Source organism: Andrena cerasifolii, chromosome 16 (genome assembly GCF_050908995.1).
Source record: "Andrena cerasifolii isolate SP2316 chromosome 16, iyAndCera1_principal, whole genome shotgun sequence".
Lineage (NCBI taxonomy): Eukaryota > Metazoa > Arthropoda > Insecta > Hymenoptera > Andrenidae > Andrena > Andrena cerasifolii.
In genome coordinates, this window is record NC_135133.1 from 9,991,197 (window position 1) to 10,003,780 (window position 12,584).

Here is a 12,584-nt window from a genome sequence, read left to right on the forward strand (position 1 = left end):
CCACTTAACTGCAATTTATTCAAATAAGTGAAATGCAATACAATGAAATGTTACAAGTGTAACTGGGTTAGGTCTGGGTTAGGGGAGGGTTAGGGGTATCCGTTAGGGATTTCTCCACGTAAAAAAAAAAAAAGGTCTGGGTTAGGTCTGGGTTCGGCTGAAGCAGTATCTTGTGTAAATTTCATATCAATGAACCCAGTCGAAAATGCAGCCGGTTTAACGTCTTCTATGTAAAAATTCCTTACCTGTAAAGCAGAAATATACACGATTAATAATCGCTCTAGTTACAGTATGTGAGATTAGTTACATCGCATTGGCACACTCTAAACTCTAAACATGTCACACATATACAAGCACGCACACACGCACAGCATTTCAACAGATTTCAGAGTAGGTAGTTGCTGAATTGGCCGCTTCTCGTGTCGCACCCAACGTTACCGACTGATTCTAAAATAAGATTACAGTGCTACGAGTGGTAGGAATTAATATTAAATCTTACCGGAAACATAAAATCTAAAACGATTAATTTCAACCAACATGTTGCACAATAAAATTATTCCCTTTACTTATATATTTTCATACGTGACAAAATGTTGTAACGTTTCTCCCATTTTCAATAATAGACAAGTCAAGTTACTAAAAATATTTTTCTTCTTACAGGTTTTAACTTCGGAATATTTCGACGGAATGATGGAAACCTTGATAGTAATCACAAGAAAATAGTGACTTTATATACCTTATACTTTATTGTAACACTGTAAAGGCCTTTTATGCAAATAAAATGAAAGAAACTTGAAACAAACTGCAGTTTGTTAAATACAGTGTATTTCATGTAGAATACATTTAATCCCTGCCTCATCTTAATATATTCTAAATATTACCGTATTAGTAAAGTATACCGGAAACGTACAAAAATTACGACAGGTAGAAAGAATGAATAATCAATTGAATAATCAAAACTTAAGTTTGATGGTAAAATAGTTGAATATTGGTTAGCATAGTTTCTAAATAGAAGATCAACACTGAAGATTGTAAATAAATAAGTAAATAACAATTTTTATACTTACAATTAAAAGTATGTGATTGCTATTTTTCTGCAGCAGCTTTTATATATATTTTGTTCAAAATATAATAGTCATTAGCCTAAAGAAGCGCGTTCTGTCGGTGCTACCTGCAACTAAAGAAACCACGTGTTTCGATTATCTCTGTCTTTTTCTAAACAACAGGCTCTCTCTTTTTAATCGCCACTTCCTCACGTCATGCTCTCCTGCTACCAGGAGCTGAAAAGTATCAGGAGTGCATAACCACAGTTAGTGGCACGCCACCTATCTCCGTCCTTGTCGCACACACTTCTATCTCTCTCTCGCACACGCCTCCTATCTCCGACCTTGTCGCACACACTTCCCTCTCTCTCTAGCACACGCCTCCTATCTCCGTCCTTGTCGCACACGCTACCTTTCTCTCTCTAGGTGGACCAATCAACCTCCTCCATCATCCTTTACTCCTGTTACTTTAGTAGATTTTCTGTTCGTATTCGGAACAGTTTCAGCGCCATTATTTGACGTTTCGGTGTAATGGAGAAATAGTAAGGAAATTATCGCGCACAAAATCCTTTAATATTCGTGCGATTTTAGACAAAATTTATGCCTATAGCGTTGCTAGAGATTATTAAGAATCTATATTTTCGAATGCAAAGCTAAAAGTGCATATATTGTTCACGGGTAATGGAGAATGTATATAAAATTGTGGACAGGTGTTTGACTTGCTTGCAAGAATGCACACGAACATTGAAAATAATTGAACAACGAGTGTAGTGTTTATATATGTCTCTTTATAGATCATACGTATGAAATGTGGATCAATACTTACCTCTGCTGATCGGCAAGGAGATACGCGAGTGCCAGGTAGCGGATGAAGTGTGTTAACGTGGAACGTCGTCACCGTCAGTAAAGTGGTGAACGAACATTTCAGAAAACTAAATATATTCTTAAGGAAACGATGTAAAATAAGTAACACGCTTGAAAGAATAACCGAAATTATTATTATTACGATGAAAAATATTGTATTACCAAAGCGAATAAATGATCTCTTAAAGTACAGATCCGAGCAGTTTATTTCTCTTCCTGTACAATAGTACAATGCTTTCTGCTATACACCGCTCGTGCTCTTTACGCGTCATTTTATGCGAATAAATAATAAATAGAAATTGTAAGGTGGTAGGCTCAGTAGAATATCCGCAGACAGCCCCCGACGATCGGGGGAAATTTCTATGACGACAATTGTGATTTCTCTCTCCCTCCCCCCCTCTCTTTCTCTCTCTCAGCTGCCTCTTTCTTCCTCTTTATTCTACTATACTTAGAAACTTAAGCCTAACGTGATATTTACAGAATCAGTGACTTTACTGCATCATGATACAACGGTGCTAAGCACCCGAATAGTAGCATTTAACTGCGTATTATAAAAATTAAAGACAAAATGTCGTTCTTGCATATCTTTGTACTGCTCCCAGTAATCTGAGGTTCGATCGTTTGTTTCGTTTTCTCGTTTCTTTCTTTTTCATATAAATTTCTTCAACTGCGCTAAACGAAGCCGTGCGTAGAATTACTTTGTCTATTCTGCTCAAGAGAGGCACAGTCAATGCTCAGCCTATCCTCAGGAATTACAAAAATTATAGAAGTCTTGTACATATTGCACGAAAGCCCTACTCTCAACGTTCGTTTTCATATTTATTTCTGGTTACTAAAGAGAAGGAAGACATTTGCTAGTTACGTAGGACACGTCAAGCGCGTACAAAACTTCTATAGTGACACGGGATCGCCGTTTAATTAGTACAAAAACTGTTGCTTGCACATACATTACGCAGGAACGATACTAATCGTAAAAAAAAGACGTAGAGAAAAAAAAAGATTGCGTTCCCATTACATCTATTTGGTCGTGTCCTTATATAAAACGAACTTAATTCGCTTAATCGTTAAATAAATATAAAATGAGACTAGCTGTTATTAAAATAACACGACAACATGTGAGTTCTGTTCGCCGTTTCTCGTATAAAGAATTTTCCCTCGCGATTGAGCTTCATTTAGACTTACGTTCAATACTGTCTGTATTTACTGCCCCGACATCGATCCTCACCAATAGCTGCGACTACAAATGATCAAACGTGTGAAACGTAGCGAGTAATCATCGGAATTTACGACAGTAGGTACAGTTACAAATGTCCGTCGCGCATCGCGTTCAAAGGGGAACCTTACAAAATAACGATTGCGTACAATATCATCGAGTACCAACGATCACGCGCGCTTCTAATGCTGCGGTTATCCGGTCTCAGCTCCGTTCTCTGCACGTGTATTACGGTCGATTTGGCAAGAAGAATAAGATTTTTTTTCCCCCCGACGTATTCCCATACCGGAGACAAACGTGTCGCCGCGTCGCTCAACTAGACTTTCTAAACACATCCAGTAACTCCGATTAATTTATATACATAGTACGTGATACACCACTTTTACTTATGTACCTTACCACTAACGCTTCGAATTTGGTATATAAATACGGTAGCAAAAGGGTCTTCAGCACGACGTTCAGCCATCCGGTCAAAACTATTCGATGTAATTTAGACATACTAATTTACTCATTAGGCAGTGTTTGCGGATCGTTTCTCGATTGGTATTCAGTCACCACGTCTTAAGTCGCGTTACGTGGACCACAGGTGTGTCGTTCTTGCATGCTGCGTCAGGTATTTACATAAAAAACGTCATTCGTCAAGCATCCTTTCTAATTTACACGAAAAAAAAAACACGCAACTAAATATCAACTCTACAGCGCGGGTCGCCGCGCGTCGCCCGGTGTGTGTGTCGGTTCTCGTACCGCGGATTCTTATAATACAGGCTGTAGTACCGTCGAGTGTAAAGGGTTAGTGCCTCGAGTAGGGTCAGACTTTCGTGAACCAAGAGCCGCGTCTCCCAGCATCTTTCTCTTCCGAATCAGATCGACCAGTCTTTTTAAGGTCTTTGGTGGTCTGGCGTCGACTTCAGAATGTCCGGTTGCGTTGGAAGACAGCTCGAACCTGGCGCGATCGTGTTATTCCATTAAGAAGGGAACGAATCAAAGATGAGTCGTGAAATGATGTGTTTCTACGAACCAGTGGTTGGTCTTAGAGTCGATTTGATGGATCTGTGAGACCCGTTGCGGGTCAATGTGTTCATCTGTGGAGTACCGGGTAAGGTGTGCCCCAAAGCGTTCATGTAGTCGGCGATCAACAACGTTATCTCCAAAATCTAAACGAATAGAAACCATTCGATGAATGACAAGTTTTATTAATCGTTTAGTCAGTGCTGTACCAGGATACCTTAGGTTTCGAAAGCGCAAATAAGAGTTTCTGTTCTGCGGCGCCTTCGTCGGGGCAAGCGACCAGCATAAAATCGTCTAAACATCCTCCAAACGTGACTATATTTCCATAGTTGTAACGACACATGACTGCCATCGTTTGAAGCTCGAGTAACGTGACGCTGTCCTCGGAAACAGCTATCCACGCGGTTATTGGTTCAGCTTGCTTCAACTGCGGGAGTAGAACGCTTTTATGCGATCTCCTTACTTTACCATTAAGCACGAGGAGAAGAACTACGCGGGAAGCTTTAGCTATTAACCTTTGCTTGATAAAGTGTAGCTCCAAAGAAAGGCCACTTCCTGGTGCAAGTTAGATAGATGCGAACACAGTCTAGTACGCTGCGACCTTTTAAAGCGATCCACTTGTCTTGCAGCTTCTCTTGCAGATCCCTGCAATAACGAATTCAGTTTTTCACGAACGATTCACATCGACCAACGGCGATCTCCAACTTCTCTAATACCTACCTCAATTGTTCGGCAGTGATGTTCGTCCTGTATCGTATAGGATAAAACTTGTCCAGTGCCTGAAGCACTAGGTGATGCGGATTGCTTCCTGGACCGCTTCCCCGCGCTTTGTCGTTGTTATACTCTCCAAAATCGATCTGCAATGGCCGATAGTAGTTTTGGTAACAGCGATCCCACGAGCTTAAAGATATCTGAGGCTTACCTGCGCCATTAGCGACGCAAGCTCGAATGCTAGCTCGCGGTTCACCGGAAATTTCCCATGCACGACCTGCTGGTTGACTTGATAGCACAGAAGAAGCCTCTCCTTATCGGTCTCCATCTTGGCCGCCTGCCGCCAGTAACACCGGGACTTGTACGTCAACTGGATCACCCTGGTGTTCTCGAATTTACCCGAGCCTTTCTCCCTCAACGCGGTCTCCCACTTCGAGATTATGTCGGAGAGCTGAAACGAAGAGAAACAATAAGTACCTCGGCCCAGCGGCGCTGCGATTACAATCGCGTACCTTTGCCTGAAGATCGATAAAGTGCTCAAGCTCCTTCTCGATGGGGTCGTCGCTGAACAACGTGAACCCAGACTGGTGAACGTCCCGGCAGCCAATCTCCTGGTTCAACGTATTCAGAAACTCCTCTATCGTTGTGCTGCCGTCGAAGCTCACGACCTGGTACGTTCCGTTTAAAAAATGAACTGGTATCGCGTGCGGCAGGGAGTGGTGGTAAGGGTTCTTCATCAGTATCGAGAGGACCTCCATTCTCGAGGGCTTCACCTCCCTCCCGCCGTTCTGCAGTGTCCTCTCCAACGCTCTCTCGCAGTAGGCTGCGTACTTGCCGCATTCAGTTCTGAAAGGAAGTTTTCGGTGGGATCAGAGAGTGTCCAAGTGGCGCGTCGCGGTGCAAGATGGAATAAGAAGGTAAGCTCGAGTAGAATTATTCCCGCCTGCGCGTTAAGGAGATGGGGACTCACTTGGTGTCCGCGTTTCTTTGCAAGTGTAACTTCAGGTACCATAGTAGCCGATTGTTCCTCGGTAGGAAGAGTGAAACAGCGAGGGCGAGCAGCTGCCATCCCTGGATAAGAACGTACTGGGCAGGGTTAGTTTTGCAGTCCAGAATCGTAGACGTGGAGTGGCCCTGCGTGAGCGTAGGACTGTGAGAAGTGGAGGCCGTCGATTGCGCGTCCGCATTTTCACCGCTGCCATTTGCCGCGGGACTTTGCGTATCGCAGGTGAACAGCGATTGCGTGGCGCAGAGGAGGAGCTGCTGCAATGGTATGCTGGCATACTACTACGTCCCTCGACTGAACCAGACCTAGTCTACTACTTTTCTTTTAAATAAATTCGCGCTCCACTTTCGTTTCTCTTTAATGCAGGAAGCTCTGGGCCATCATAGGCGGCCGAGTCCAGATCGAAAGGGGGACGGTCTCCTTTACAGGGAGGGCTTTCAACGTTCTTCATCGTGAAACACTCGAATTGTTACGTCAATACGTCTTGTTAGTATGTAAGCAATCGAAATCGGACCATTAAACGCATAAACTCTATGTGTGTTAATCACATAAAACGCATGGACCGTAAACAATCGAATGAATTAAGAACAATGTGGATGAGAGAAGCGCTTCTGCTTATTATTGCTTCTATTCTTTGTTTGTCTTGTTTTCTCAAGGCCATGTGAGTCTACCTTACAGCTCGAAAGCATATCGTTCGCAGCTCGAACGAACGGGGACACGCATCCCCATCAGCCTCGCTTTGCTGCGGAAGGCTCTACGTATGTGCGAATGAATACCCAACAATGTAGCTGTATTTTTTCTTTCTATTTTTGTTTTTTTCCCCGAAGTGTCTCGTATTCGTATTCTACGGACGGACGTGCTCGAATCTGTAAGGATTCTCTAGCTTTATATGTTCCTTAAAATGACCGTCTGTCGACCGATGATCAAAGGCTAAGAGTTCTCTAAGCAGCATTCAAACAGAGAATATTGTAATGAGCTATCGAGCAAAAAAACGTACGGAAACAGAAACAAAAAACCAATCTATAAAAATATGTTTTTCTGTGTGTGGTTCTTATGTACACCAACATACCATTCTGCAAGTGTGTGTGCGCCGCAGAACGTATTTTGACAAGTCAACGAGGGCACTCTAATCGGATGTTTTACTCGCCGCTGAATCGAGACACCGCGAGAAACGATACGGAATGAAATCGATGAACGGATGAATTGTCAAAATATGTTCGGCTCACATGATATATAGGGCGTATCAGGGTAAGGTGATCGGGTATTCATGTATAAATATTAAAAAGTACACAATAAAGAAAAGTGAGAACGCAAAACTGAAACACGACGACGTCTAGAAAGAGTGAAAGAAAACCCATGCGAGTTTAAGAGTAGCCTAGGTAGAGCACACGTAAAGCAGCAAATGAAAATGAAATGTGAATGATTGTTAAAACTAAAAAAGTCATCTTCTGTTAAATAGACTTCGTCAAGTATTATTCGCTTCCCCCGGGGAAACGAAACGGCAGCTGGTTGTTATTCGGTACGGTTAGTCCCCTCCGGCAGAGAAAATAAAGGGAAAGACAACTAAACAGTTCCACCGCTCTACTTCCACGTGATTATTTTTATAATACTTGACTAAGCGTACCCGATGTACCATTTCGCAATCAAACGGCGATCGGACTTTACTTCGTTCGCGATGAGCTTTCGACCCACGCGATTCCCGTTCAAATTATTCGAGGATTACGATTGAGAAGCCAATGGGCAATTACTAAAATCGCGCGTCGAACGTCAGCTGGTGAAAATGGTACAGGGTTTCAGAGTGTTTGTTAAACAATAAGCAGGACTTACAACGCGCGCAGTACCCAGCGACACAAGTCTGGCGGCCTTTTTTACCTGTACGCCCAAACGGTGCTGCGTGTGACGACTTGTCTGCTTTACCAGTGCGCAGATGAACTCAGATTGCAGCTCAGGCTGGTCTAAGCATTGCTGCAGCGCATTTTGCGCTAGTACCACGTGGTAGTCTATGCCTGCTTGCTCCACTGCCACCGACATGAACAACTGACAAGCCTGTATCGAGACAACAGAATCGCTTAAGTCCCTGTTCCTTACTGCGCTTCGCCAGCGAACAATAATACCAAAGACAATATAGAGTGAAACCTTGAATAGCTTTATGGCCTCGGTCTGCAAGGCTTCGGATGTGAGACTGGTCAGTGGGCTAGTGATGTTCTCTTTCGTATGGAGCAGCAGCGGGTGTCTCCAGAGGACACAGCTAGGATCCCCGTCGGTTTCCATCAGTCTTTGCACCAGCTGCTCGTACTGAGTCCCCGCGCTGGGCCCGCCCCCGGATACCACCGTCAAATGGTACAGCCAATTGTCTTTGTCCTGCTTGTGAGGCATCAGCAAGTACGTAGGTCCTTGGTGAGTGGGAAAGATGCCAATCGTTCTCTCGTGGGGGCATTCCGCGTCTCTTTCCTCGCTGTCGCTGTCCGACACGTGCTCGACCTCTTCCACTCTCGCGTCTCTCATATTTATTTGTCCAATAGGATTCTAGAGAAACGCAAAGAGACATTTGATATTTTCTCTAGATGCACTTCACCGAATCGTAGGCCGAGAGGACGGACACTTACCGTATCGTTAGGGCACTTAAAGTAAAGGAACATTTTTCCAATGAGGACGCACCAGCACTTCTTAGCGTGCCCGTTTTTCACCTTCGTCAGCCAGCCCTGTATCGTCGGCTTGTTGTCCTCCTTGCTGAGCAAAAGCTTCGTGGCGTTCCGCCTCTGCACGTTCTGCAGCACCCTTATCCAATCCTCCATCGTCGCGATGCAGTCAGCCGTCAGGTAATACGTCTTCTTGCCCGTAGCTATCTCGAACGTGGCAGCTCCCTCTGCCCTGTTTATCCTGCCGAGGGATCGCGATTCTTTACTCGCCCGTGTCCTCGATTAACGCTAAAGAAACGAAGCTCAGTGTCTGACGGTTACCTGCACACCTCGTCCAGAACAATTTGGCCCTGAGGTTTCCTGTTCACGTCGTTCTGACTCTTCCAATAAGTGAGCACTCCGTTCTTCAGCACGAACCATCGCTTCCGCCAGGTCTTCAGCTTGCCTCCGAGCTTCGCCAGGTGGCCAGTCTTCTCCAGTGATTCCTGCCGCTTCGGGCTCTCGCCGGAGACGCGCATCAGCAGACTAGGCATGCTGGATTCGAGGGACGTCGAGCTGAGCGCGTCGGGAGGTATCGCGTAATCCTCCGACAAGCCAGATTCCAAAGAGGTGTCTGCAACAAAGTAGTATCCAAGTTAGCGAGTACTCAATCCCACTGTTTGGAAGCGTTTGCTTGTCTGGGATACCCACCACGTTTCACACTTTTGCTAGGAGAACCGCTGGAGCTTCTTTTAGCGGGGCTAAGGCTGCTGGTGGTCTTAACGCTCTTGGAAGGGCTGCTCCCGCTGCCGAGCGAGGAGTCCGTGTTGTCTGACGAGCTGTTGGTGATCCTCGTGTTGGTCTCGGTCTGGTTCGGGTGCTCCTCGCCGTCCGAGCTGTCGTCGGAGCTGTCGCCGAAAGGCATGGATCTGATTTGACTGGCTCGTCCTGGAATACAGAAGAGCCGTTAGCGTCCGAGCTACCAAACGAGGGAACTCGAGGAGAGAGTAAGGATGATGTACCCTTGACCGTCGCGTAGACTGGAACCGAAATATCGCAGTAGCCTTGGGAATTGTGCGCGGTCAAGTTGTGTCCCGTTGCCTGGGAATGCTTCGACGAGCTGGTCGTGTTGGTCATCGTGGAAGGCGCGGATTCCTCGTTGGTCGGTGGACCGATGCCAAGCCCGCCATCAGCTACCTACGGAATTGGCGAACACCACGCGTCCCCTTTCATTACAAATCCTACGACAACTCGGCGAGCGTGCACGCGCCGCTCATTCATCCTGCGCCCGAGAAATTCCACCCGCCTCCTTGCCAATCCTCTTAGATAATAAAACGACTCGACCTCTACCTGGTATATCTTCGCCTCCCAGCTGGGGAATCGGTGCAGCGGCGGGGTGGGCGGACGGGGTCCCTGCGCGCTCTGCGTCCAATTCATCCCTTCTCTGCTCGGCGTGTATATCTCGGCGTAATCGTGGACCGCCTCGGAGCTGCCGCTGTCCCTGCTGGTCTCCGAGACGCCGGGTATGTTCGGCAGCATCACCAGGTTCTCCACCGCCGCGGCTAGCTCCTCGGACAGCAGGCTGCAGCAGAGAGTGAACGGCAAGCATAAAACACGGAGCCAAAGTCAGCCAGCGGACGTCACCTCGATCGGTCCGATCTACCGTACAATTAGCGAGAGCTTCGTATCGACCGTTCGTGCCAGCGAGAGCCAGGGTAATGTTGAGGAAAACAGGGGAAGGAAAGATGGGAAATAAAAGAGAGAAAAGGTACAAGGCGTCGTGCTCGAAATTAGGAGGCAAGAGAGAACGTTACACGGGTTGACAGATCTCCGCAGGAAGTCTCCGGACGTTAACAGGGTACCACGTGTTTCGAGAGCCGGGCGCCGCTATCACGTCGTGAGACCTCCCAAGGAGAATTCGAAATGCAATTTACGGGACGTTAGGGGTGGCCTTTACGGTGGCAGAAGCGGTAAGCGACAATCGCAGCAAGCGGCACGCGCGAAGCCCAGTCACAAACGTCTCTCGCGCAAGGGTTCTACCTTGAGTCCATATTGGTGGCCGCGATCCCTCGCTGTATCGTGCCGCAAGCGGACAGGTGTCTTCGGTGTTTCGTGCCCGCTTGTGGCTCCGCTACGGCGCTCTGCGCGCTTTCCTGTGCCGCCTGCGGTGTTCCCTCGAGGCTCTCCGACCGCCTGCGTAACGTGGGATCCACTTCCAGGGACAGGGACGCCCTCGTGGGTGCCTGCGAGCCAGTAATTCTTTATTAAAACGGCGTAACACCGCGGAGCTCGGGAGAAGAATCTCGTCACTCGAGGAACGCGCGTAAGTGTTTCTATTTAAAGTGAAAGTGAACTCACGGGTGGTTTTAGGCCGATGTTGGTTATATGATTCCTGAGAAGCTCCAGTTGCTGGTTGCACTTGTTGTTCTGTTCCCGCAGGTGCTGGTTCTGCTGCTCCAACTCCCTCAGCTTATTGGTCACCCATTCCTTTATCCTCGCGGCTTTCGCCTCGACCTGTCTGGCGTCTTGCAGCCGCAACTGCCTCTGCAAGCAATTAGTAATCGGCCGTGAGTCGGTTATCTCGAGCCAGCCTCTGATACCGTCACGCGGTTTTATCGCCTTTTTTTTCGCCACGCCACTCGTCGGATAGATTGGAACCGGCGGGCCCACTAAGCTGCTTACGAAACCAGCGCGCTTCCCGAGCGACGATTCGCGATAGCTCGAAAATCGCGATGACGGGCTACCGAGAACTGGCGACGGACAAAAATAGCCACTTCCTCGCGGATCGCTCTACGTTCTACACGGAGACTTTCTTACCTGCTCCTCGACCTGTGTCTCTAACTTGGAGATGCAGGCACAGTGCGGGTCCTCGTTCTTGTCATTCTGCGTACCGGAAGTCGACGGCAGCGAGTGCGGTGGAGAACCAACGCCGGATGTGCTCAAGCAGTATTCACCCTTCACTAGCCGCTCCTCCATCATCCGTACCTGCGGCAAATCGGATACACCACCCTCGTCATCTCAAAGTACTACGATCACTTTCCGTGCAATGAAAATTGCTTCAAGAACCCTGCCGCATAATCGCCGGTATATCCTGTAAAGAAACAGTTCCTAGGGACACTTCGAGCCCCCCGCGACCCTTCACTCGACTAACATATCCCCGTACAGGCGCAGAGTCCCGTGTCTATCTGCGAAAATCGTCGAGGATGACGCTTGGCGACGTGTCCGCGAATTTCGTCTACTCGACGAGGGTGACGCGGGCGTGCGACATTTCCGTCGCGATGCGAGGAGCATGCCAGCCCTCTGGCAGCGTGGCAGCCGGCGCGGCGTGGAACCGTGCGTCGCCTAGGGTAAACAGCGGCGAAAGCGCGTGGGAGAGAGAGAGAGAGAGAGGCAAGGGAGACGAAGCGTTGCGTGCGGACCTCGTGCACCCCTTTTCTCTCTGGCACACGATGCTGGCCGTTTCGCAGCAGCTGTCAAAAATCGATATCGCCTTCACGCTCCGCGAGTACGGCACACACGTAAGCGTTCCGCACGCCGAGCGTCCACTACACCGAACGGGGAGAGAGGGGAAGAGAGAGAAAGAGAGAGAGAGAGAGAGCAGGCTATCGAGAAAATCAATACACGGGGAAATCCTCTGGCCGTGTGTTTTCCTCCTGGCTCCCAGCGCGTGCATGTGCTCGCGAGTTATATCGATCTCTTCAATTTCATTGCCGACGTTTCCCACGAGTTCACCTCGCAAGAGTACGCTCTCGCTTTTCGTATTTCTTCGGTCGAGTCTTTGATTCGCGAAAGGGATCACGAAGGGGGTATACTTTCTTCGGTGACTTTGGAACAACGATAAGGATCCGAAGGACGTCCAAGATGCGCCCACGCGATTACCGTATCACTCAGGGATCACTGCGGACCACTTCCACCCACGTGCAACCCCTGCGAGCGTCCACGCCTCCCTCAACCCTAACGGACACGCGAAATCACGGTAGCAGCTTCCAATCTTCACAGTCCACCGTCTCGGAGGCAGCTTTTAAGGAACTCCGGCGTGGAACGGAAGGATCGAGAGGTTCGATGCTTACCGAGGCTACGAGTGGCCATGATAACCGATCCGTCGCTCAACAGAATCCACC

At 47.8% G+C, this 12,584-nt stretch overlaps 2 protein-coding genes across 10 annotated transcripts in view; one reads left to right on the top strand and one right to left on the bottom strand.

The window, feature by feature from the left end:
- The window catches only part of Naa20a (N-alpha-acetyltransferase 20 A), a 188,255-nt gene that overhangs the window by 7,264 nt on the left and 168,407 nt on the right, over nucleotides 1-12,584 (top strand). The gene's annotated exons all lie outside the window — the stretch shown is intronic.
- Nucleotides 2,090-12,584, bottom strand: part of LOC143377943 (uncharacterized protein CG43867) — a 100,661-nt gene continuing 90,166 nt past the window's right edge. For 4 of the 9 annotated variants that reach the window (XM_076829763.1, XM_076829764.1, XM_076829769.1 and 1 more), the window contains 18 exons: nucleotides 11,281-11,448; nucleotides 10,822-11,007; nucleotides 10,504-10,706; nucleotides 9,814-10,045; nucleotides 9,486-9,660; nucleotides 9,175-9,411; nucleotides 8,806-9,097; nucleotides 8,452-8,725; nucleotides 7,982-8,371; nucleotides 7,673-7,891; nucleotides 5,810-6,102; nucleotides 5,352-5,685; nucleotides 5,051-5,290; nucleotides 4,849-4,985; nucleotides 4,644-4,773; nucleotides 4,346-4,555; nucleotides 4,139-4,274; nucleotides 2,090-4,063 (listed from right to left, as the gene is read on the bottom strand). In XM_076829763.1, coding sequence (XP_076685878.1) covers nucleotides 3,999-4,063; nucleotides 4,139-4,274; nucleotides 4,346-4,555; nucleotides 4,644-4,773; nucleotides 4,849-4,985; nucleotides 5,051-5,290; nucleotides 5,352-5,685; nucleotides 5,810-6,102; nucleotides 7,673-7,891; nucleotides 7,982-8,371; nucleotides 8,452-8,725; nucleotides 8,806-9,097; nucleotides 9,175-9,411; nucleotides 9,486-9,660; nucleotides 9,814-10,045; nucleotides 10,504-10,706; nucleotides 10,822-11,007; nucleotides 11,281-11,448 — 3,921 coding nt within the window. In that variant the 3' untranslated portion in view covers nucleotides 2,090-3,998. The remainder of the gene's footprint in view (nucleotides 4,064-4,138; nucleotides 4,275-4,345; nucleotides 4,556-4,643; nucleotides 4,774-4,848; nucleotides 4,986-5,050; nucleotides 5,291-5,351; nucleotides 5,686-5,809; nucleotides 6,103-7,672; nucleotides 7,892-7,981; nucleotides 8,372-8,451; nucleotides 8,726-8,805; nucleotides 9,098-9,174; nucleotides 9,412-9,485; nucleotides 9,661-9,813; nucleotides 10,046-10,503; nucleotides 10,707-10,821; nucleotides 11,008-11,280; nucleotides 11,449-12,584) is intronic. The other 5 variants (XR_013087447.1, XM_076829766.1, XM_076829765.1 and 2 more) reach the window with 5 other exon arrangements.